This window comes from Dromiciops gliroides, chromosome 3, assembly GCF_019393635.1.
Source record: "Dromiciops gliroides isolate mDroGli1 chromosome 3, mDroGli1.pri, whole genome shotgun sequence".
Lineage (NCBI taxonomy): Eukaryota > Metazoa > Chordata > Mammalia > Microbiotheria > Microbiotheriidae > Dromiciops > Dromiciops gliroides.
In genome coordinates, this window is record NC_057863.1 from 156,061,061 (window position 1) to 156,087,841 (window position 26,781).

A 26,781-nucleotide genomic window follows, 5' to 3' on the forward strand; every position below is an offset into this window, starting at 1 on the left:
AAACAAAAATTAGTAAGAGTAGTCCTATTATCAAATAGCTTTAGTCTAAGGGTTCTTAACTTTTAACCCCTTGGGCAGACTGGTGAAGCCTATGGACTTTTAAATGTGTAAAATAAAATATATAGGATTACAAAGGAAACTTAATAGTGAAATTCAGTTATCAAAATCTGTTTTTAAAGAGTTTGTAGACCTCACGTTAAGAACCCATACTTTAGGATATTGATGGATGGGCCTTTTTGGGTAATCTGGAGAACTGAGCCTCTTGATTTAGTAGAAAATTTTACATGGTGGTTGAGTTCCAATGATACAAAATGTATCTCACAGCAATAAGACACCATATCCTCTAGGACATGGCAGTAGTGATTTTTTTTATTTTGCTGGGCAATGGGGGTTAAGTGACTTGCCCAGGGTCACACAGCTAGAAAGTCAAGTGTCTGAGGCCGGATTTGAACTCGGGTACTCCTGAATCCAAGGCCGGTTCTTTATCCACTGCGCCACCTAGCCGCCCCTTCACCTAGCCGCCCCTAGTAGTGATTTTTAGTGAAGCCTATGTATGGAGTTTTCTCAGTGTTCTCTGCATTAGTCTCCACAAAGACGTTACTCTGATACTTCTCCATGGTGTGGAGCTGAGCTTGGTTTTTAGAAAGCTATGTTCATAGAAGACAAGTTCAGAGAGGTCCTATAGATTTTAGCACAGGTCTCATGATGGATTAAAAATGGTCTTCTAGGGGCAGCTAGATGGCTCAGTGGATAAAGCACCAGCCCTGGATTCAGGAGGACCCGAGTTCAAATCCGGCCTCAGACACTTGACACTAGCTGTGTGACCCTGGGCAAGTCACTTAACCCTCATTGCCCTACAAAAACAAAAACCAAAAATGCCCTTCTATCATTTGAATTGTGAAGGACTTAACTGCTTTTAGCAATACAATGACCCAAGACAGTTTCAAAGGACTAATGATACTGATTGAGCACAGACTGAAGCATGCTATTTTTCACTTTATTTCTTTAATTTTTTATTTGAATTTTCTTATACAAAATGACTAATATGGTAATGTTTTACATACTTACATATTTTAACCTATATCTGATTGCTAACTGCCTCAGAGAGGGGGGAGGGGAAGGAGGGATAGAATTTGGAACTCTAAACTTTAAATAAAAATCTTTAACCAAAAGGTTAAAAAAAGGTATAAACAGTTTAATCAGTTTCTTGGCATAATTCAAAACTGCTTCCCAGAATGAATAGACTGATCCACAATCCCACTAATAGTCCATTAATATGTCTGACCTTATAGAACCAGCTCCAGCTATTAACATCCTTTGTCATCTTTGCCAAATTTATGGGTAGAAGGTAAAACTTTAGATGTGTTTTTATTTGCATTTCTATCATTATTAGTGACCTAGAAAATTTTTTCATTTACTTGTTGATATTCCTTCTTTTGAAAACTATCTGTACATCTCCTTTGTGAAATTACAGAGGAATGACTCTTGTTCTTATGTATTTATATCAAGTCTCTATACTTTAAAAAACATCTTAATTACATTTTAATTACAAGTTTTCATATATATATATGTATATATATATAAAATGTGTTTTAATCTCATCTCAGATACATACTAGCTGTGTGACCTTGGGGCAAGTTCTACTAGTCTACAACTTCACTAAGACTTTTGTGATACCGTGTATATACCTTCAACATTAGACTTTTATATGATCTTTGTGTAATTGAAATTATCTTTTGTTTTAAGAATTCACCCCTCTGCATAATTGGTCAAAGAGCTCTCTTTCCTTTCTGATTTGTCTTTTTAACTTTTTATACTCATTTGAAGTTTGAATTTCTCCTTTCTAGGATAATACCACTATATATTATGGTATGTTAACAGTTAGTCATCTAGCAATTATTAAGCACCTACTATGTTCCAAGTACTGTGATAAGTGCTAGGGTGTATAAAAGGTCAAAAGACAGTTCCTGTTCTCAAGAAGCTTCAGTCTGATGAGGGAGATGGTAAATAACTATATACAGATAATGAATATACAGAATCAATTGGGAAAGTTGCAGAGGGAAGGCACTAAGATTAAGGAGGACTGAGAAAAGCTTCTTGAAGAAGTGGGATTTCAGCTGATACTTAAAGGAAACCAGGGATTCTGGGAAGTGGAGATGAGGAAGGAGAGCAGCCAGTGACAATGCTCAGAGTTGAGAGATGAAGATTTGATCTGACGACTCCTTGACTCCTGGTCCAGCCCTCTAAACGCTGTGACCTCACTGCCTGTACTTTTCAAGCTGTTTTCACTTAGATTAATTTCATTTACTCTTGTCTCAATACTTAAGGGCTGTTAGGTGGTACAGTGGATAGAGTGCAGGTCCTGGAGTCAGGAAGACATCTTTTTGAGTTCAAATCTCTCCTCACTTACTAGCCATGTGACCACCCTGGGAAGCCACTTTAACCCTGTTTGCCTCAATTTTCTCACCTGTAAAATGAGCTAGAGAAGGAAATGGCAAACCACCCCAGTATCTTTGCTAAGAAAACCCCAAATGGGGTCATGAGGAGTCAGGACTGAAACAACAAAACAACAGACACTTGGTAGTGAGCTTAGGCAAATCACAACCTCTTTTTCAGGTTCCTTGCTCACTTGTTGTTTGTCTTTCATTCTCAAAGAGAACCATGACTAAGGGAGGTGATGTCATGACTTGCAGTGAATTGGATTTAGGTGAGGGAGGACTGCTTGAGGTCACCAATTTCATTCTCTCCTCCAGAGCCCTCTAGGTCCAGTGGCAAGATATACATCAGGACGACTGGAGATGCCCCTGGATATTGAAGGCAATTGGGGTTAAGTGATTTGCCCAGGCTCACACAGATAGTAAGTGTTTGAGGTGAAATTTGAACTCAGGTCCTCCCAACTTCAGGGCCAATGCTCTATCCACTGTACCACCTATCTGCCCCTTGCTTGTAAAATGGGAATGATAGTAACAGCACCTGCCTCCTTTAGTTGTTACGATGATAAATGAGATAATATTTATGTATTACCTAACCTTCACAAAAACTATTTACATATGTAAAAGCTGAGAGGCTAAATGTCTTTCAAATAACTGAAAACTTATTGGTTACAAAGCAGGGGATAATTAACAACAACAATAATAATACCATGGATAGATCCCTTTTCCTCACCACTTTGAGAAGTTGGTAGTAGTAGTATTGTTGGGGAAAACCATGTCTCCTGGCTCCTAGTCCAAGTCTCTTCTTTTGTATAATATTGCACTATTGAAAACTAATGACAAAATAGATCTTATAGTTTCTGAAATGACCGACGTATTTTCCCTTCAGTATCTTACAGTTTTGTTTTCTAAATAAGAGGAATTGGTTTTTTTGCCCATTTAAAGCATTCTGGAGGCAGCTAGCTGGTCCTGTGCATAGAACACCAGCCCTGGCAGCAGGAAGACCTGAATACCAACTGTGTGACCCTGGGCAAGTCACTTAATCCCAACTGTTTTCCAAAAAAAGGCATTCTAAATCAGAAAAGACTGCACTGTCAGCCATAGCCAGTAGTCTGGTCAATTTCCCTAAAATTTAATAGATTAAGCCATAGGATGCTGCATATAAGTCAGACTCTAGAATAAATTGTTAAAAACCTTGTGGTTGACCCTAAATTTGCAGTTGCCTAGTTGCCCTTTCTAGAACTAGGATCCTTTTAAGATTTATATGGATGCTAAACCATCCATTCTAATAGTATATCATGTAAACCATGTCATCTTAATGATTTGAAATTGTTATGGTAATATTGAAATCAGTTGATATTTCATCTTGTAGTTTTTCATTTTAATTAGTAAGGTGTCTCCTTTAGGTATGAAATGTGGTTTTATGACGTGCAATATACCATCCTTAAGCTCAGAAAGCAAGTTTCAAAAATTTAGCCTACCGGGGCGGCTAGGTGGCACAGTAGATAGAGCACAGGCCCTGGAGTCAGGAGTACCTGAGTTCAAATCCAGCCTCAGACACTTAACACTTACTAGCTGTGTGACCCTGGGCAAGTCACTTAACCCCAGTTGCCTCACTTAAAAAAAAAAAGACCTTAGCCTACCAAGAAGAGAAATAATACCTGGGGAAATAGAAGGAAGATTGTATGAGAACCCCAAAGAATATGTGTGTACGTGTAAGGGAGAAATTAAAGGATAAATAAAATGTATGATAAGAATTTGAGGGTAGGTGGGAGTCACTATTGGGGAGGATTCTTTTGTTTGTTTATTCCCCACCTCTCCATCCTAGAAACAGCTCTTTGTTGGAGGAGAAAATAAGTGTTTGGGGGAAATAGGTTGGCAACATGATTTAATGGAGTTGAAGAATAGATTAGGGTTTATGAGACCTGATATATCAAGTCTTCACTGTCACTAAAATTTGGATAAGTCATCTCTGGAGCTGTTTCTTTAGGTGTAAAGCCAATGATTGGTCTAGGAAAGCATCCTTAAGATTCCTACTGATCCTAAATTCTGAAATTATAATTTAGAAGTTTTTCTTACATGCTAACTGACAATTTTTATCATTTAAATAGATTGAAGTTAGTTGTTTACTTGGATCCCAGAATTCAACTAATAAAACCAACCTTATTGTATTCAGATTTGTAATTCATTTCACCTGCACGAGAAGACATTTTAAGTACATTGTATGTGAAGTGTACTACTCTCATTAGAGAAATAAAATGCAATTATATTCTTGCTATTGGAACATAAATCAGTAGCTGTAGTTGTCTGGCTTGACACTATTGACAGTGTTATTTCCCATGCCATATTTCTCTTGTGTTCAGTTTTTCAGTATGTCTTGCTAGTGAAAATAGCTCATATGTGGTACTTTGTGATGGAGTATCATTCATTCTGAGACTTGCCCTCCCTGAGGCCAAATGGCTTATATAATGAATTGACTGCCTGTATTTAGGGTCCTTGCCACTAATGGAGAATGAATGTTCAGAAGAGGATTGCTACCACTCAGATTCCATTAGGAAAAACTCTGAGGGATTGTTAAAATTCTTCTATTATACTGACATTTGTTGAATCAAATATTGTATGATTCAATAGTTAGGCCGTTGGTTAGTCCTTGGAAATCTTCTGGAACACAGATTTTATGGCGTTTGTTAATGGTGTTAATAATAGAGAAATGCCTTTGTAGTCAGGAAGACCTAGATTCCCTCCTCCTACTGGCTCTGGGACACTGGACAAGTCACCCCTCTCAATACCCCCATTAAGCTATCTAAAATGAATTGCAGAGCATATGCCATTCACAGGTCCCGTACTTCCCCCATCTCACCTCCCTTCAGAAAAGAAGTGTTTTATTAACATTTAACAATGTGCAGATGAAAATTGTTACCTTGTCCAATAGGATTACGTATATATATGTATATGTATACGTGTATATAACACATATATGTTTGGACTGGACCTGTAATTTTACTGACACAGGGATTGTTAGACATCAGTTAATAAGGAATATTTAAAAATACTTAGTGTTCTCATTATAGGCTCTTAGCACAGAAGGGGACCTCACCTGTTAGTTGCATTTTAATCGGTGCTCAAATTGTGACACTTGTCTACATTATCTCTAAGAAGGGTTTTGTCAGTTCTATGCTTTAGACCTTTAGTGACGCCAACCTCAATATACTTCTTAGGCTAAATCAGGTTCTTCTGTGTCTTCTTTCAGCTTTTGTTTTGCTGAAATTCTTTATAGAGGTCATACCTATGTTTCTGGCAGCAGCTAGATGACACAGTAGATAGAGCACTAGCCCCAAAGTCAGGAGGACCTGAGTTCACACGTTACCTCAGACACTTACTAGCTGTGTGACGATGGACAAGTCACTTAAACCCAATTGCCTTCAACATCCAGGGGCATCTCTGTTTGTCCTGATATGTATCTTGCCACTGGACCCAGATAGCTCTGGAGGAGAGCATGGGGTTGGTGACTCTGTACAAATCTTCTGCATTTAAATCCAGTTCACTGCAAGTCATGACATCACCTCCCTTTGTCATGGTCTTCTTCAAGAATGAAGGACAAACAACAACACCACATATTTCTAGGCCCACCCCATTCTACATGAGAGGAAGCACTGTGGTATGCCACAGTAGACACTAAGCTAGGAGTCGAGACTTTGGTTCTCATGCCCGCTATGATCTGTGTGACCTTAGACAAGAGCTTTAACACTCTCTGGGCACATTGTTGATTGCTCCCCTTTCTGATCACCTAGAGAATGTATAGTCTTGAATAAGAGGGGCAGCATTTTAGGTAGTATGTGTCACAGGCAGAATTTGAACCCAGACTTTCCTGACTCCAAGGAAGGATCAAATCAACAAGCTTTTATCAAGCACTTACTAGGTACTGTGCCAAGCGCTGAGGATTCAGCTACAAGCACAAAGAAAGCCAATCCCTACCCTGAGAAGTCACTACATAAAAGGGAGCGGAAAAGTGAGGGGTGGGGAGGTAGGAGTCCAGATGTAGAAACTGAGCCAGGAGAAGGCTTTCTCAGTGATCCATAGGCAGCAAGTCATTTTTCAGTGCCCCCAGCAGCTCTCTGTATGACAAATTATCTGATTCTGGCTGGATGGCCACTTATCAAGTATGTTATTTTGGAGATTTCTTTTCATATGAGTTGAACAGCTTTAGAATTCTGTGACTGTGGTCTTAAAGTGGTGTCTTAAAAGCCAAGGAAGAGAAGAATATACAGAAGATGGTGAAAAAAAATAGTTTTTAAAGCTGCTGAGATGTCCAGGGAGATCAGAAAAGGGGTGGGGGACCTAGGATTTAAAGATTTGAGGTCTCACTTGGATCCTTGGTTGAACAATTCTGGTTGGATGGTTGAAACAAAACAGGTTCCATGAGTGAGAAGAAAAAAATGGAGAGGAAGTGCCAGCATGAATTGTGGAAAATAGGTCCCAGGAGTCTGGCATTCAGCACACCTTTTGCCTATAGGAATTTGACCAAATTTTCTCCAGCTTAAATGTGTTTACTTTTTATAGGTACAGAGGATCATTGAATTAAAGCTGGAAGAGATATTTGGGAGGTTGTCTAGTCCAACCTCATTTTACAATTGGGTAAATTGGGGCCTAGAGAGATTAAATGCCTCTCTTGGGGTCAGATAGGTAGCAAGTAGCAAAACTGTTATTTGAACCTAGTTCCTCACTCCACATTTAGCCCTTTAACACTGTACCAGTATGCCCCCGAGGGTGATCCTACGGTTTGAACAGAAAAAAAGAAAATGGTTGTTCAGAACAGTCAATCTCTGGCAGCAAAGATGAATGTTTGTGTCTATTCAGGACATTTGGTTTCTGTCAGTGGTGCCAGATTCTGGAGGTGCTCTTCCATCCTGCATGCACACTAGCAGGCTGTGTTCTTGGGGCTACATTTACCCCTAGGATAGATGCCCTGAGGCATTGTAGAGTTCTTTTCCTAATGCCATTGGCTGAGCCCTCACTCTCAGGTGTCCTCTCCAGCATTAGCTGATTTAACCAGCTGACATCCATTAACGTGTCCTCCCCCCCCCCCCTTCGGAAACTTTAATACAAGGGGGAAAATGTCACAAAACAAAAGTTTTAAGGATATTCCAGCAAAGTCCTTTACCACCAAAGTGTAGGTTAAGCATCCAACCCCGGTGAAGCCAAGAGTTTCTTTCTAGCTCCCTCAACCCTATTCCAAATTCAGTAAGAAAGTAGCCCAAGAATATAAAGTATCTCTCAGATGACTCTACTATGAATATTCAAAGTACGAGGTGTTTTTTTTAAATCATTTTAAGTTTCCATTTCACAATTTTTTTTTTTTTTAGTGAGGCAATTGGGGTTAAGTGACTTGCCCAGGGTCACACAGCTAGTAAGTGTGTTAAGTGTCAGAGGCCGGATTTGAACTCAGGTACTCCTGACTCTGGGGCCAGTGCTTTATCCACTGTGCCACCTAGCTGCCCCACAATTTATTTTTTATATACACTTATAAAGCATGACATGTCTATTTTTTTATGCGCTTATTTGTGCTGTAACTTTCTAGCAAGCCAACCTCTTTAAATTATTTTCATAAACTCATCACAAGTAGGTGTACACTGCAATAATACAAGAAAAATGACTGTGTTAAAAACATTAGATTAGGTGGTGAAAAAGAAATTACCAATAACACTAGTACCTTGATGTAGGGGAAATAGCACTGGCCCTAAAATCAGAAGAACTAGGTTTGAGTTCTAGCCCTGGCACTTTGTAACTGTATGCAAGTTATTTATGCTCTATGACCCTCTGTCTCCTCACCTGTCTGAGGGGGCACTACCCCTTGGTCTGCTTCCCTCCATGGGTTTTGTCATGAACATCAAATAAGATTGTGTATGTAGTGCTTTCAAAACTCATTCACTAGACAAATGTAAGTAATTACTTTGTTTAAAGTCTTTTAGAGATTAGAAAATTTATATTCTTCAAAGGTTCATTATGCCAATAATCAGTTTGTCCCAAGTTAGTTTGGGGCTTTGAAGCAAGCAACTTAGAAAAATAGACTCAAACACACATGATTTTAGTGTCTTAAAATTTCTATAGTAAAAAATTAGTTTAATTCAAAATTGAGAGTTCCCTTTCTTCCTTCCTTTCTTCCTTTTTCTTTCTTCCTTCCTTTCTTTCTTTCTTTCTTTTTCTTTCTTTCTTTCTTTCTTTCTTTCTTTCTTTCTTTCTTTCTTTCTTTCTTTCTTTCTTTCTTTCTTTCTTTCTTTCTTTCTTTCTTTCTTTCTTTCTTTCTTTCTTCTTCTTCTCTTCTTCCTTCTTCCTTCCTTCCTTCCTTCCTTCCTTCCTTCCTTCCTTCCTTCCTTCCTTCCTTCCTTCCTTCCTTCCTTCCTTCCTTCTTTCCTTCTTTCCTTCCTTCCTTCTTTCCTTCCTTCCTTCCGTGGGGCAATGAGGGTTAAGGGACTTGCCCAAGATCACACAGCTAGTAAGTGTCTGAGGCTGGATTTGAACTCAGGTCTTCCCGAATCCAGTGCTTTATCCACTGTGCCACCTAGCTGCCCCCGAGAATCCATTTCTAAAATACAATATTAATGATTCTATGTTAAATATCAAGGAGAAAATTAAAATTAGATCTACTAAAAACATTAACTTTTACAAAGAGATTTGCTGCCAAGGTAAATCAAGAACATAACGTCTGCCATGGGAGGGGTCACATTTCCTTCCCAGCAAATCCCTTGGAAGAGTGGGTTCACACTTAAATCATTTGCTACAAAGCATTCACTCCACACCAAGTTCACTTCCAAATGTGACTAGCTGATGGATGAATCCATGTTTCTACAGCTGTTGGGTTGGGTTAATAGGTCTTTCTTCAGGGCAAGGCTGCTGCTTCATTTGTGTGCTCATCCATCCACAAATCCTGTCTTGGACTCCAGATACTGGACTTCATGCACTTGTTATACAGACCTTTTGAAGCTTGTAAGGTTGTAGCTATCTCCAGGACTACACTTGAAAGCAGGAAGAGAGACACAACAGAGATCACCACACACCAGGAAAGGAGAGGCCCATTTTTGCCAGTTAGTGTCTTTTGAAAGCACCCATTTGCAGCTCAGCAGCCAAACAGCTCCTATCTTTACCACATGGTGAGCAGATCAGAATGTTAGGTCTTGGGCCAGATCAGTAAGTAAGGCCCTTCCATTCCAGTTAAGAAGGCTCCCTAGCCTCTGCCACATGGGCTGGCGTCAGGCAGAGTGTTGTAGTTCATGCTTTGGGAATGGAGCTCTATTGGCCAGGCCCCTGTTACATAGAACACATAAGTACTGGATTGCACTTTGTACCAAATAGTTTACCTACTTCATTGATAGTTGTGTCCCTGTTAGGAATAATGAGCACTTTGTACATTTGTGGAGAAGGCAAAATTACTGTTGGAAACTGTGGCTTATCACCCAATTGAGGCATCTTGCCTATTGTAGTAAATGCATCTCAGGTACCTAAAGGGCACATGACCTTGAAATTCTATTGAATATAGTTCTTCACAATCCCCACCTCCCACTTGCATATTTTGTGCAGGAGGTATAATGCATTAGAGTGAGTGTTGCTTCAAGTCTTACAACCTCTTGGTTTTTGAGCCAGTTCTCTGACTCTAATGTACAGTTGGGTTTCCCAGCTACATGATTGGAAAGAAGGGAGTTTTCATATTGGGCGTTTGCTACATGGTAAAATCACAAGTCAATAATACTGCACATATCATTGTATATACTATTTCTTCTTTTGTGATAGGTGTGTTGCCAAAGAGTTTGATTCACAGTGTCTTATACATCTTTGCATTCTGCAATGTGCTTAGCATAATACCTTGCACAAAGTAGACTAAGAACACATGCTAATTAAAACTTGTGAAGTTTTGGAAATGTTTTCTTCAGTTTTATAAGGTTGAGAATTCTCAAAAATGGGTCTTTCAGGATTTCTAATCTAAGACATTCCAAAAGTAGCATTTGGAGTTAGTGGTCTGATCCAATGACTCAGATGATAAATCTTGCAGGTAACACTGCTACCTTGTATTTATCTGCTTAGCATAAGCAGAGAATAAAAAATGATGTCTGCAGCAAGATATAGCACCCCCACACACACACACCTTATATAAACTAGCAGTGGGTGAAAATATCAACAAGGGTAGATTGAACTCACCTGTTCCATGGGAATAGTTTGAGGACAGAAGCTGTTATATCAGAGACGAGTGTCATCAGCAGAGCCATATGTTAATAAATTCACATTTAAAAGTTGATTTACTTTTAGCTTGTTGTCATTCCTGAAGTGGATTTGTGCTATAAAACTGTCTCTATTCACTATCTTATATTAAACAGGTCTTTCTTGTTAATTTTTTAGAAAGCAAGTTCCTTGAGAGTGTGGATTTTTTCTTTTTTGGTGCTTTGTAGCCAACCCCAAGCACTGGGGGTACATGGTGTCTGCTTACCTAATGCTGGCTGGTTGGTATTTCATTTCCAAGCTTGCCTTTTGTCTATTTTGTAAAGATAAAAATACAGATAAAATATTTTGAACCCTTTAAAGTAAAATAATTTATAAAAAGAAGAAATACACTAAGATGCTAAAGGGAGTCAACATACATTCCTCAGTCTTTGAATAAATATAACTTACATCTTTAAGAATAGCATTTTAAACAAAAGAGAGGAATTACAGAAAAGGTCAGCACCAAAATATTAATGTGTCTTTGAGAGTGTTGGTGATATCAATAAAAACTTCTTTTCAGCATTATTGGTTTTTTTTTGTTTGTTTAATAAAGACAATTATTTTATTTGATAACATTGGTTTTATGCCACAAGGACACAAGCTCCACCAACACCCTTAATCTTTTCCTCTGCTCTTCTGCCCAAGAATTTTGCCTGCACAATTACTGTCTGCTTGGGGAGTTTCCCTTTTCCTAGCACTTTGTAGTACCTGACCTCACAACACCAATGACAGGGGCAAGCCCTTCCTTGTTTTTGGCAGCATTAATCCTGGTCTGCTCACTGACCAGTGTCCACAGCTTATCAAGGTTGGTGGTTGGGCGGGCAGTAGCTTTGCTTCTTCTTCAAGTGGTAACGCCTCATACCCACTTTCCCGAAGTAACCTGGATGATATTTGTAGAAGTTGATTCCATGATGGTGGAGCCCTCCTACATTTCCATGAGCTCTGGGGTGCTACCAGTGTTTGCTGATATGCTAGTGGCTGTGGCTGACGTGCAGTAGAGCTTCTTCGTCTTCCTTAGTCGAGAAGGCGTATCGCACACCCTAGAAAAGGAAGCTCAGCATTATTGTTGAATAATTAAATTTTCCATTTAGATTTTCCAAGAAAATAGTGTCATGTATACTTACATAAACACGCATATGTATGTATACATACATACAGAGAGAAAATTAGTGTAGCAGTTCAGGGTTTTTGGAGATAAAGCCATGTGTGGTTTTTGCTAATATCCATTATGAGCATGAGTATAACATTCATTCTAGTTAATTGAAAATGTGAAGGAACCTCAAAAGTCATCTGGTTCAGGCTCCTAAGCTTGATTATAATAATATTCTTTTAAGTTTGTAGAGTCATATATACATTAAGGCAAGTGAGTCCTGAAACCAATGATCCACCAGTCTGACCACCATGGAAGCATCAGTATCATAAACTAATGACCACAAGTTGTTTTTTCAGAGTTATGCTATACTTATTATTAAAACTGGCTTTCTCTTCTGTTGCTTGCTCTGAATGCCTACTGTATGCCAGTTTGTAAAATTTTAGTAGGTTTTTCAGAGAACACTACTTTTTTTTTTTTTAAAGCAGGGCAATGAGGGTTAAGTGACTTGCCCAGGGTCACACAGCTAGCAAGTGTCTGGGGTTGGACTTGAACTCAGGTCCCCCTGAATCCACGGCTGGTGCTCCATCTACTGCAACACCTAGCTGCCCCCCACATTACGTTTTTTAAAAAAATGACATTTATTTTTACATCATATTCCTTTTCAACAATATACCTTCTTGCCCCCACCCCATTTTCCCCATCCCTCCTTAAGGAAAGAGAAAAAGTCGGGTTAGTAAAACTAGCTAAAACAATGACCATGTCAGACAGTATATCTAATATTCCACACTCATAGTCTCCTATTTCTGCTATAAAGGGGAAAGAGAGTTCATTTTCTCAACTTTGCTCTGCTACAAAGTTTGTTTGTTCTTAATAAATAATATTCTTCAAGTTTTATTTATGTTGTATATGTTTTTCTGGTTCTGTTCACTTTATTCTGTCAGTCCATACAAGTCTTGCCATGTTTCTCTGAAATGTTGTACTTACAGCACAGTCATATTTCATCATATTCATATACTTTGTTTAGTTATGTCCAACCAATAGAGACCCATTTGATTTCCAGTTGTTTGCTTCCCTGCCACACTTTATTTTATTTTCATGTAAAGATATCTTGATTTTTTTATTTCACCTTCATTTCCAATTATAGATGTCCTTTCAGCCCCTATCAGCAGACTATTCCCTGTAACAAAGTTTTTTTTGTTTTTTTTTAAGGGGGTAAAAAAGAAAGGAGCTCAGGAAAAGTAAGCAATCCATCCATATATGTAATGTTCCATTCTTTTAGTCCCCACCTTAAAGAAAGAAAGAAAGAAAGAAAGAAAAAAGTAGAGATTGGTACATTTTCTCAACTCTTCTCCATAGCTAAGTTTGGTAATTATAATCACACAGCCTTAGGTCTCATTTTATGGGGGTTTTTTACATTCACATTCTTGTTGTCATGTATATTGTTTTTCTGATTCTGCCTTTCTTTTCCTACCTGAGTTCATATGAATCATTATGCTTCTGAATTTTCCTAATTATCTTTTCTTATGGCACAGCATTATTCAGTTTCATACAATAATTGTTCTGTGATATGCCTTTGGCCCAGTTATTATTCAGAATGCCATTATTAAATCTTCATATGCCCATGCATCCCAGGTACAATCAGTGGCTGCTGTGTCATTCTTCTTTTGTATATTTATATCTTAGTTTGATTATATTGTAATCTTCTGGAAAGCAGGATTCTTCTTTGTCTTTCACTCCTATATCCATCTATATCCATAACAGTGCTTTGCTTAGGCTAGATATTAAAGTGTTTGAATATGGCCCCATCTTTATTTTCTTCTCATTGTCTGCTTCCTACAAACATACCTATGTGCCTCTCATCCTTAAAAAAGCCTTCATTTAATTCTGCCTTCCCCATGGACTAACTTTCTTATATAGTCTTGTATAAAGAACCATCTATTCTTGCTACCACTTCATTTCTTCATTTCCCATTCACTTTTTTTTTTTTTTTGGTGAGGCAATTGGGGTTAAGCGACTTGCCCAGGGTCACACAGCTAGTAAGTGTCAAGTGTCTGAGGCTGGATTTGAACTCAGGTACTCCTGAATCCAGGGCCAGTGCTTTATCCACTGTGCCATCTAGCTGCCCCCCATTCACTTCTAAACCCCTTGCATTTTGGCTTTTACTTTTATGACACTACTGACTGCTATTTTTGCTTCTGTCTGTCTTACTGTTTTCTTCTGACTAGTTGGGTGTATCAACATCATCCATCTCCTGCTCTTCCCATCAGGGATGCCTCCAGGACTCTTCACACTTTTCTCTTGTGGTTTTATTAACTCCCAAGGGTTCAATGATCATCTCTATGTAGTTGATTCCCAAATCTGTATGTCCAGCCCTAATCTCTAATTCAGTCACCAACTGCGTGCACGACGGCCTATGCCTTGGTGTCTCCATCAGCATCTCAAAGGGAACCTGGCCAAAATGACATTCTTTAAGGCCATCTCCCAAATCTGCCCTTCCTCTAAATTTCTCTCTATCATTCATTTATACCCTTGACTTCATTTCTAATTATTCTCTCACATAATCATTTACTGAGCCTTCTACTTCCTTAAAATGGGAGCATAGATTGAGATTATCACATTCACTCCCCTTTCTCCACTGTCACCCCTCATCACCTCTAGACTGGACTATTAGAATAGCCTTATTATTGGTCTTCTCACTTTCATTCTTTCCTCTCTCAAATATATCTTCTACATAACTGTCAAAATAATCTTCCTATAAGCATAGGAAGCATCACACCTTTGTTTAAAAAAACCTTTGTTATTCCACTGTTTTCTTTAGGATAAACCACAAAACTCCCCAGTCTGGTGTTTTATACTCTCCATATTTTGACTCTAACTTATCTTTCTAGGTATTTCACATGACTTTGTTTCACTTAGCCTACTATCCCTAGGAAGTTGGCATTCCATCTTTAACACAGTCTGTATTATTCTCAGATGGTTCTCCTTGTGCAGGTTTGCTGCTCAGCTCAGGTTCTGCCTCCTCCTTTTGGACCCTTCTTGACATCCCCACTCTCTCTTCATTTTTTAGTATTTTCTAAAATATTAATTGTATGTGTTATAACTTCCTAATAGAATGGTTGTTGAGTCCAGAGACCACTTTTTTTGGGGGGGGGGGGCAGGGGAATGAGGGTTAAATTACTTGCCCAAGGTCACTTAGCTAGTAAGTGTCAAGTGCCTGGGGCTGGATTTGAACTCAGGTCCTCCTGAATCCAGGACCTAGCTTTATCCACTGAGACACCTAGCTGCCCTCTACCTTTTTTTTTTTTTAATCTTACCCTCAAGCCCCACACACAATACTTAGAGTTTAATTGAATTGTTGAATTGGAGTAAAACATACTTTTTGTGTCTGTCCACTGCACTGAATAGAATGGATAAGATCCATCAAATTAATTATATAATAGTAATGTTACTATTCTATATCATGGCCAAAGAATTTATCAACTCGTAGCTAACCTGCTATTAATGAACCTTTTCCCATTTAAACTAGGCTCATCCTTGAATAACAGTCTGTCACAGTAGGTGAATTCAGCTTGGTAGAGCTATACGTAATTTAATAAAACGTGTCAGGATTTGAATTCTACTGGCATAGCCTTGAGAAACCCAGGATCACTTCCACATAGTGATACGAATTTGTATCAGGATTTTTGTTGTGATATTTATAGTAACCAGTAAGCTTCTGTGAAGAGTATAATAGCTAACACTATTCAGCTGAAAAATGAGCAAAATGCAGTTTACCAAAAATAAATTAGTAAATTATTATTATTGCTGTATATGTTTATTTAGAAGTGGGAGTTGAGAATAAACTAAAAAAATTGTCAGTTGATATTTGTGTATCATTAAAGATAACTTTACATGTAGTGCAAAATTGAGGTACATATTTTTGAAGTTAAATAATCGTTATATGTAACACATTTGATTTATGATGGGCATAAATGTTTAACTTCATGTTTTGGGTCTACTACTTAGAGATTATAGGGAAATTAAGTTTATATAATAGGATTTGTTTCTATAATTTAAGAAGTTTTTGTCATTTTTGGAAACACAACAAACAGTTGATTTTAGGTATTCAGTTTATTTAAATGATAATAGATTTCAGAAATCTAATTATTGATCTACTATAAAGCTGCTTGCAGATAATCATGAAATCAATGTGTTGGAAAGTACCCTACTCCACATGGGTTGTTGGGGTTTTTTTTGGGTTTTTTTGGTGGGGAAATGGGGGTTAAGTGAATTGCCCAGGGTCACACAGCTAGTAAGTGTCTGAGGCCGGATTTGAACTCAGGTACTCCTGATGAATCCAAGGCCAGTACTTTATCCACTGCGACACCTAGCTGCTCCAACTCCACATGTTTTTAAAAGGTATTCGTTAAGTGTGGTTAAGAGGATTTTTTTGAATCAAGGAAAAATAAAACCTGCTTTTCCTGTGAAACTTTTCATTAATTAATGTGTTTCTCTTTGTTTTTTTGTTTTTTTCATAGGTATGAGAAGGTACCAGTGATCTTGGTTGGGAACAAAGTGGACCTGGAAAGTGAGAGAGAAGTATCTTCAAATGAGGGAAGAGCCTTGGCTGAAGAATGGGGTTGTCCTTTTATGGAGACATCTGCTAAAAGTAAAACAATGGTGGATGAGCTCTTTGCAGAAATTGTTAGACAAATGAACTATGCGGCTCAGCCAGACAAAGATGATCCATGCTGTTCCGCATGTAACATACAATAGCAGTTAAAAATGGACATATCCTGGACACAGTTTACTCAACTTTTGTAGGTGGTAAAATCTTGTCTGCTTTACTGCCCAATTTGCAAAGATATGTGGAATGAATCTACAGTGAAGTTACAGTACTTATTCAGAGCAAAGCTGTGATTGTCAATCGGTGTCTCTGAATATATTTGGGTTCAGTAACTACATTTTTCACTACCATCCTCAGTCTCCCTTATGCATCTGCAACTCGATGGCATAGCCAGTTAATCTACAGGGTGATCTCATTTTAAAGATATGTTGGCATTGTCCCAGACAGCAGCAACATAAATTGGAAATATTCTTGAGGGAGAAATGAGAAGACCTGCAATGATCATTCACAATTAAAATACGTGGGATTTTTTTGTTTTGTTTTGTTTTAAAGAGAGAAATCATACATGAATATAGAATTTTAGGACTTGCAATAGTGCTTCTGGCCAAGTTAATTCAGTCAAGTAAAGCAGGATCAACCATACTGCTGACAGCATTACAAGGGACATTCTTTACAAGGCTGGCGTATTATTTCTTGTTTGCAAAATCTATGCTGTTGTTAGTTGTATATTTTTTCCTAGTCTGTGACATGGAACTCATTGCACCAGTCCTTGAAAATGAAGAGATCTGCACAGGTTGTGGAAAATGCAGTCTGGTTTTATAATGTGTTAAATCATCTGCTTTGCTACTGAAAATGGAAGATCTCTTCAGATTTTGTTCAGACAAAAAAATAAGCAAACAAACCTCTGTTTACAAAGCAGGAAATGTCTTTATCACTTTATTGAACATGGAGGAAGCAACTATGATGAAAAGAAATTGCTTAGCCTTACTAACAAGGAGCATTTTAGTAGATTAACTAGTACCATCTTGTAAGGAAAATGAAGCCATGTTGCATCCAGATGTTCCCATTTGCAGAAACCTCATGGGATAGTACAAACATTCTGCATTTTTCAGTTTGTTAAGACAACAAATTCCTTTTTGCCTTTAAGGGCTATGGTTTTTGGTGTGATCCCAAGCTAACTTTCTTTCAAAATCAAGTTCGCTATTTCAGAGCTTTAATGTTGACATTTTAAAAAATTGAATAACCATGTGAAACAATTCTGGCTTAAAGGTAGGATATAAGTTATAGGATAATGTGTAAGGGATGAAAACCTTTTATCTCTAATTTTCCTGATGTACTCTACAAAGGTTCTCTTGCAAAAGTTTTGCCCTGATTACTGAAGTGGCAAATAGAGTGGGAGTGAATATTTTGTTTTGAAAAGGTGCTCAAGCTCTGACATTTTTAGTTTCATAGCCGTGAAGTATTTATCATTTGCATGACTAATGCCACAGAAATACCTATTCAGAGTTTTACAATCAAGTGTAGATGATTTTTCAATTTTAAGCTTCAGAGTTCTAAATGCTAAAGAGATTATTCTTGAGTTGGACCTCTGTAGATAAATTTGGCCTTCAAAACTGCAAAACCACTGAGCCTGTGGTCTTCATGCCACCTTGCATTTCATTGGTGTCACAATCTCATGCAGTAATTCTAGTCTTTTGTTAGGTAATTGAGAGGAGGATGTGTTTTATGCGTGCATATGTATATTAGTTGCTCTCCAGAATTTGGCACAAAAGTAAGAGGCACTAGCCTCTTTTGAAAATTTGTACTTTAGATTTGTCTCAAAGGTAATATTTGCTTTATTTCTTAAATTATTTTTAGAGCATTTTTGAATTTAAAAACTCCCATGTTTCTTGTAATTTATATCAGAGTGTTTGGTGACTAGCAAACAAATCAGCGGCTCGAAAAGACCTGGTCAGACTGTTCGGTCAGACTTCCTCTCTTCTGAGAAAATGGAAGGGATGCATGTGTAAAAATCAACATTTAGTTTTAATCAATCTTTCTGAATTTTAGTCATGACTTGTTTTCTTTCATGTATTTCCATCATCCTCAATTTTGAAGCACCTTGTTCAAATAAATTTTCAGCCCTTTATATTATACTTAACCCAATTTTAAGACCTAAGTGTCCAGGAGAATTGAAAGCATTTAAAAAAAAACTACTTATCTCCTGCTGTAGAAATATCCTATAACTTTAAAAAAATTTCCCTATTTTATAATATTTCCACATTCAAATAATTGAATAACATTGATAGTTCAGAATGCATTTGAGTATACTCTGTAAAGATCCTACAGTCTTATGCCATGGATTGCTATGCAGACAATAGAAATGGGCAAAAATAGCATGAGGGGTCTTGTAAAATCTAAAGAGCAAAGGGTTATCTAAAATTTCAATCATGTAGTTAAGAGTTTGTTACATAGGTCAGATGGGCTTTTTAATGTGCACATCTTAGTAATCAGTGAATTGGCCACATGGTCATGTGTTTCATCACAGTCCTACGTGTTTAGTGACAAAGCGACACCCATTGTCACAAAAAAAGTGTAAATGCTGTTGTGCTCTCTGTCTTGTAGTTCTCAAATTCTGATGCTTTCTTGGTATTTCATCTGGTGAGAACATACTTCAGCTTGATTGAATGATAGTTACATTTGGTGAGATGTTGGCAAAAAAGTTTGAGAACAGGAAGACTAACCTTAAGGGACCACGTGAAAGAATTGGTGGTCACCTCTTTCTGTGATGGTTAGTAACCTTGGCTCACTCTATTTAGTACCCTGATCAGACTAGCAATTATTGTCAGTGGAAATTTTTCTAACATGCCTTAAAATATTATGGTTTGATCCAAAGACCCACTTTTACTTTAGCTGTTCTTGTAGGGTTTTGTACTTTCTTACAAAATCAGCATATTTTTTTTAAGTTTTACTGATTTTTTTTCTTTTAATGTTGCAACTTTGATTCTTGTAAGCTGTAATAGTGATGGTAACTGTTGCCTTTCATTTTGTTCAGCCTGTGCAAAACAAGCCAGCATCTGATCAAAAGTATTACACAAAAGTCTTTCTTCAACATTTGAAAGGTGCTTTGATCACTTTTTTCTTTGGTTTGTACAATTAGAATTAGCTTTTCTGACTAGTAGTACCACAGTTGCCATCACTTATTTATGGGAAAACTACTGGTATCTGCTCTCCTGTGTAAAGAATGTTGCCTAAAGATGTCTGCCATTTGTTTTTTGGAGGATTGTATGGACGTGAGAATATGTGTGCATGTGTGTATGTATGTGGATTTTTGTTATTGTTGTTATTATTTTGTTCTGATCAGTGTCGTCTCTTAGCACTGGTTAGGCTTTATTTGTGAAGCTCCCTACCCAATCAAAAGTTAAGAGATGATGGGAGTTTTTGTTTTCTGTTTATCTTGTGTCATTGTGCATATGTTAAATCTTGATCAGGGTTTCAAGAGTGACTGCAGTGGGTTTTGGAAACAGACTTAACATTATTGATTTGGGGTTTCCCAGAGATTAATTAAATATAGTTCAGTTAATTGTTGAGCTCTAATACAACTGACCATTTAAAATTGAACAACAGTTTATTGTTTTGTAACAATGTCAGTTGTTAAACCTCGCTGTTTGGGATAAAACAAGAATTGTACATAGAACTCAATGCAAATTCAACAGTTGTATTTGGAGTTAAATTATTTTAACAAATAAATTTATTTAATGAAACTTCCTTTGATTTTCTTTGTACTATTAACATCCAAAATCAACGTGGATGGACTGTGCAGTTACTTCATGTATAATGAATTTTATTTCCATGAAGAAATTATTAAGTTTCTAACCATGACCAAGTAAAAGTGTTTGTGGTTAGTTAGCACCAGATAAACATTCAAGTAACAAAAGAACAGAAGCCAAAGTACTTTTAACTTATTAGATTTCAAAATGAAATGAACCAGGCTTTTTTCAGATCTCTGTCCTAAAAATTGTGATGTTTTTAAGGTTTTCAATTGGAAAATGTCAGTGTTCCAAAGAAGCCTGATTATACATCCTAGCAATGATCGTCTGAACAGTCATGATGCTCGTGTTAACGGGATTGTTCTAGGTAATTGACATTGATTAGAGGTTGCATTATAGTCATGCCAATATCACTAAAATGCACCATTGTGCTCCCTGGTGATGGGCTTCAGGCTGGCTTTTTGTTTCCAGGTCATGTGGATCTCAAGGTGCCAGAAGCTGGAGGCTGGTCCTCTGTAGGCACTGCTTGTTCTCTAGAGGATTCTGTGAATGTTGACAAATGCTGTTAATTGTACCCAGCCTTCAGCTGCTCTAGACACTGATAACTAGCTCATTCATTCTGTAAACCAATTTAAACTGGGCCTTTTGGTTATGTTGCTACTGGACGATGTTGAAAGCCCTTGGCAACATTCCACTAGTTTAGTAGGTTCATTGTTTTAGTGTGTAAGAGAATCATTGCAAGGATGTAACAGAAGCACTATAGAAAAAAATTTAGGATATTTAAAGCAAGAATGCAACAATATGTTAGAATATTGAATATTTTTAAAGTTGGTTAGCTTCTTATTCTTAATTCCAGGTGTTTAAAAATACTTAGGTATACCAGTGCTAAGTTGTGCTGAATGGAAGGTTTTGAGACGAAAAAAATGTTGCTTTGGAACTCACCCAACTTAGAAATAACTTAAAGGCGTAATGATCAATAAATTTTGGTGAATTTTGGAGGCACATATAAGCAACCACAGGAGGAAATATAAGAATCCAAAAGAGCAGGAGGAGGTGACTCACTCAATTTAGGGTTGGATCAGAATGAATGCCTGCTGACCCCCAAGACTTGTGAAGCAGAGTGAGTTAATTCAGACTGGGAGGTGGGGGGGGAAGCAAATTAATGATCTATCTTAGTTTGCTTATTTAAATGAAAAACAGTCTCATAAGGAGGTTGGCATACAAATCCTAACAAAGAAAATGCCTTGCTCCTAGTAGGCTCAAAACATATTGATCAGATAAATAATTTCAATGCAATTTTAAACTCTTCTGTTTTTATTTCCAGATATTAGTATAGTGTTTGGCACACAAAAGTATTTAATAAGGACTTTTCCATTCAGCCTGAAACCTTTTATAAAATGTATAACAATATATATGAAAGTTGATATTTCACACCCATATGTGAAACTGGAAATTTTACAATAGCCTAATATTTTCTTTTATAGTAACAGTCTGTTTTCCTTATTTCTCCTAAGTGATCTCATACTAAAATTCTTCAAAGGATACCCATATAGATATTTTCTCCACTGGAATAAGTGGCATCACCTTTCCACTGTAGTAGAGGGTTCTTCAAGAGATGGTGTGGCCAAAATAAAAACAAACCAACACCCAACAAAGCACCAAATTCTATTTCTAACAGCTATAACTGAATGTATTTCCATGTACAGAATGAAAATGTGGTCCTGTAACTTACATCTTTGTCTCTAGTGGGCTCTTAGGAGCTCTATTAAATAAGTAATACTTATTTCCACATGAGAATCCTGCAGGTATATGAAGACAATTATCTCTCTCCTGCCCCCTCCTTCCATCTTACCCCCCTCCCCACTTTTGTAGGTCACTCACACCTAGTTCATTCAACTTTCTCATGTCACTTGGTTTCCACATCTTTCACCACCATGGTTGCACGTCTATATATGTATTCATGCAGACACATACACACACATTTCTATTTGCTGTGTATACACTTTTATTCCCTGTGCATAAATGCTTATTCATTGCCAGTGTCCATCTTAAAACCTAGCTCTCCAAACAGAACAAGTCCAGTGTTGTTCTGGACAGACAGTATTAGTGAAGCTCCTTTGATCTGAATAATTTCTCTTAGTGTAGCCCAAGATTGCATTCGATTTTTAAATAGTGGAAAGTGCTGGCTCATCTTGAACCTTATCATCAAGTGAAATCCCCATGTCTTTGACATAAATCGCTATTAAGCCAGACCTATTTAAACCTATATGTGATAGGTTACATTTTAGCCTAATTTCATCTTGCTAGCTGTGGTCCGTCCACTGTTAGAATGTGCTTAATCCTTTTGAATCTTGATTGGTTTGCCCAATAATGCTTTCTCCCCTCTTTGGTCATCTTCGAGTTATATATACACTTAAGTACTTCAGGATTTGCAAAGCACTTTCCATGTGCTATTCCATTTAATACTCGGAGCAACCCTATGAGGTGGGTGCTCATTATACCCATTTTAGAGAGAGAAACTGAAGCTGAGTGGGTTAAGGACCTTGCTCCATGGTCATGCCACTAGTAAGTGAGGGCAGGATTTGAATAGAGATCTTCCTGACTCCAAATGCCATACTCTGTTGACTGTACCATCTAGTTGTCTTCTAGTATATCGACATCAGTGATTACAATAAAGCTGAATATAGAGCACATGGCACACCATTAGAGAGCTCCCTAAAGCTGACATGGTCCATTGGTCAGCACTTTCTGGATTTCAGCATTCTCTGAATCCATTTAACTACTGGTATCCAGCCCACATGATGTTATTCTCCCTCTAGGCATATCATGAGAGAGTTTGGTAAATGCCTGTATGAAATCTAAATACACTATGACAGGTCCCCTAATCTTTCCAGTCAAACCCCTGTAGAAACCTGTAGAGCAATTCAACTTGAATTTATAGCAAAAGATTTGAACTTGGGTCCTGTGATATCAAATGCAACATTCTTTACATGCCTGACTTTCTTATGGTTGGTTAGCCATGTTTGTATCTATGGAACTCAGTTCCATGAAGTCAGAGGATCATGTCTTGGGTAAATTTTCTATCTTCCCCAGTGCCTATTACAGCACACTGCACATACAGAACACTTATTATTTGTTTGTTTAATAGATGCCTTTCAATACAACTCATACTGCCCCATGCCAGTAACTTCCCATCTCCAATTTCACCAGGCACTGACCAAAAGGCCATCACTGTTTCTTCCCACATTTATCTGTACCCAAATACGACCCTTCATGCTGTCTCATGTTAGCCATCTATGCAGCTTTATAGATGTTCCAGCTTGCAACTAACAGACTTATAATCAATGACTAACAAGAGTTAATCTGGTTTAAAAAAAGAAAAAACAATCCACAGCTACAAGACGAAAATTATAGATTACTGCCTGGGAAATCCTTTCTAGCTGCAAACATAAAAGCATTCAGTAAGTTAGATGTGGCTCTTTTTTCTCTGTCTCTCCTCATTCTGGGAAGAATCATAGTAGTCCCCCGAGCCTGGTTCCAAAGCAGCATGGGCAGAAAACAGTATTTTCTCTAGTTCTTACTATTGATAAAATTATGTTACAAATTATCTTTAAGATAAAATTCCGGGGCAGCTAGGTGGCGCAGTGGATAAAGCATCGGCCCTGGATTCAGGAGGACCTGAGTTCAAATCTGGCCTTGGACGCTTGACACTTACTAGCTGTGTGACCCTGGGCAAGTCACTTAACTCCCATTGTCCCGCAAAAAAAAAAAGATAAAATTCCAAATGTACTTTGGACATACTGACCCACTCTATAAGTTCACACGTGCAATAAATTGCTGTTAAAAATAGCCAGTGTGCCAGAAGACTGGTGGATTGCCAACCTGGCTTCCATCCATAAGAAAGACCTGGGAGCTACAGACTACTGAGACTCACTTTAAAACCCAGCAAGCTTGTAGAATTTGTAACAGAATGGTGAACACTTAAGTAAGCAGAACACATTAAGGAAAAGGCAACATGATTTCTGTAAGATGAAATTGGGCTTCACTAAAATTCTGGGAGGAAACATGGAGAGCACAGGAGGACACTGTGCCAAGCAAGGAATCAGGATATTTCCTGAACAAGACAGCCTGTTCACGATATTGGAGGGACATTGAAGAGGGTTAGACTTGTTCCACTTGTCCCTAGGAGGTCAGATCTAGCAGCAGAGGGAGATTTGCTGTCTTTTTATATATTTTGCTCATTATAAGGAGAAACGTCCTAAACATTAGAGCCATCCAAAGAGGGACTGGAATGCCTCAGGAGGTGACGGTGTTCCCCTCATTAATAGGACCATAGATGTAAAGCTGCAAGAGACCATAGCAGTTATCTTGTCCAACCTGTTTATTTTACAGAAGAGGAAACTGAAGCCCAAATAAGTCTGGCACAGGGTTATACAGGTAGGAGGTGGGAAAGTGGCTTCAAGTGCAGACTAGACAGCCACTTGTCAGGGCTTGACAAAAACAGGATTCCGGGATGGGTGCAGATAGGATTAATGACCTCTGAGATCCCTTCTGACATAATTGTCTAAATAATTAATGATTAAGGGCGAATCTGGATTAAATTTTTCAAAAATTCCTTGACAAGTTTCCACACCAAGGCTATTTTTAGAAATTTAGCCACAAAGAGACTTTGGGACTTTGTATACAAAGAAGGAAAAACTTAGATAGGCAATAAATGAGAGAAATAGATTCTTTGGATAGAGAATGTTAGATGTTTTGGGGACTAATATTTGGCCCATTATTCGAAATAAGGTATTGGCAAGGGGACTAAATGAATGTTCATAACTAATTCCCATCTCCCCATACACTACCTCTAAAGAGTGATTGATGCACCCAGCAAAAAGACATACAGGGGCAGCTAGGTGGCGCAATGGATAAAGCACCGGCCCTGGATTCAGGAGTACCTGAGTTCAAATCCGGCCTCAGACACTTGATACTTACTAGCTGTGTGACCCTGGGCAAGTCACTTAACCCCCATTGCCCCTCAAAAACAAAAAACAAACAAACAAAAAAAGACATATAAAAGTTGATGGAAAAGAAAAACCTCATTGGGAAATTGAGTGAGAAGATGAGTAAGTTTTTTGGGTTTTTGAGGGGGTTTTGGTTTGTTTTTCCTTAAGGCTCCAGTAAAGAATCAATACTTGGGCCTAAAAGACAGCGAAGAAAAAAAAATCTCCAGTAAAAAACAACCTGGTAACTAACTACCTCTACAAACAATCACAAGCATTTATTTTCTAATCTATCAAACTGTGTAGAGCCCTGGGGATGCCAATGTGGGAGTGAGACAGTCCCTGCCTTCAAGTAGTGTGCATTTTCCCAGGGAAATACAACATGTCCACAGAAAAACACAGGGCATATGCAAAAGAATATGCAGTGATTGGTGTTAGGGACACTCATCAGGAAAGGCTTCTGGAAAGAGGTGACCTTTGAACTGAGCCTTGCTGAAAATAAGGGATTCCAAGAGAAAGAGGTGAAAAGAGGCCTGCTTTCAGGCATAGGAGGCAACTAAAACAAAGTCCCAGAGAGAGAAGATTGCTTATCTCATGTAACAGAGAAAACCAGTTTGTATGGATTACAGAGTGCCCAGGCAGGCAGGAAGGAGAGATCCAGAACTCTCTGGTTCTTCTGACATGCAAAATGATTAATTAGCTGAAATTTAACAATACTCGAATTTTTCATGCAATGAATGAGTAAACTGTGACTCAGCATTTGCTTCCTGTCAGGAGGCAATAAGCTGGCTGTATTTTGAAAGGTTCATATCTAATATAAGCCCAAGAATTTGAAGGAAGAAGCCCTTGTAATGGGCATAGAATTAAAGGACTTGGATAACTGAAAGGAAGGAAATCCATGAAAAAAAAATTTTTTTAAAGTATAGATTGAGAGAAGACAAAGAAGGCTTGGTGTTTGTGTCTAGGAGAGGAGTGAATAAGATTTGGGCTGTAGCAGTCAGGTAAGTTTTCTGTTTTGGTTCGGGGGGGGGGGGTGGGGGGGTGGGTATCAGGTTCTATAAGAGTAAAAGATTGCGATATTACAATTAAGAGGATCCTTAAAAGTAAGGAGGTCATTTAAGGGCAGCTCTCCAAACTTCCTCAAATGATCAAGTGCATGCAGAACCACAAAGTAGAAAACTCTATAATGTCAGGAAGAGGAAATGTAAAAATACCCACCACGTGATCATTCTTACAAAAAAATATAACTGAAAACCAGTCACCAGCCCAATGCTCCTGGTCCTGTGGTGCTCCTGAACCCCACACCTCCCTTATCTCTTCATAGCCCAGGAAAGTTGTGACTGATGCAGGTTTTTTTGGGAGGGGGGTGGGCAGTGAGGGTTAAGTGACTTGTCCAGGGTCACACAGCTAGTGTCAAGTGTCTGAGGCCAGATTTGAACTCAGGTCTTCCTGAATCCAGGGCCGGTGCTTTATCCACTGGGCCACCTAGCTGCTCTGCTGATGCAATTTTTGACACTGAAGAGGCGATCCCTTCTCAGCATCCCAAGGGGACGCTTCTAGAGTAGATTGAAACCCATGAATTAAAGCATCCCTGAACCTGAAAAAGAATGGACGGGGAATTGTCTTGGAGGACTGTGAACATAGGGCAGAAGATCATGGAAGA

At 38.2% G+C, this 26,781-nt stretch overlaps 1 protein-coding gene across 1 annotated transcript in view; it reads left to right on the forward strand.

Moving 5' to 3' along the window:
• RAP2A (RAP2A, member of RAS oncogene family) overlaps positions 1-20,102 on the forward strand; it is a 41,882-nt gene extending 21,780 nt beyond the window's left edge. Inside the window, exon 2 of the mRNA XM_043996327.1 lies at positions 16,293-20,102. Within this exon, the coding sequence (XP_043852262.1) occupies positions 16,293-16,530 (238 nt within the window). The 3' untranslated portion in view covers positions 16,531-20,102. The remainder of the gene's footprint in view (positions 1-16,292) is intronic.
• Positions 20,103-26,781: the final 6,679 nt, after the last annotated feature.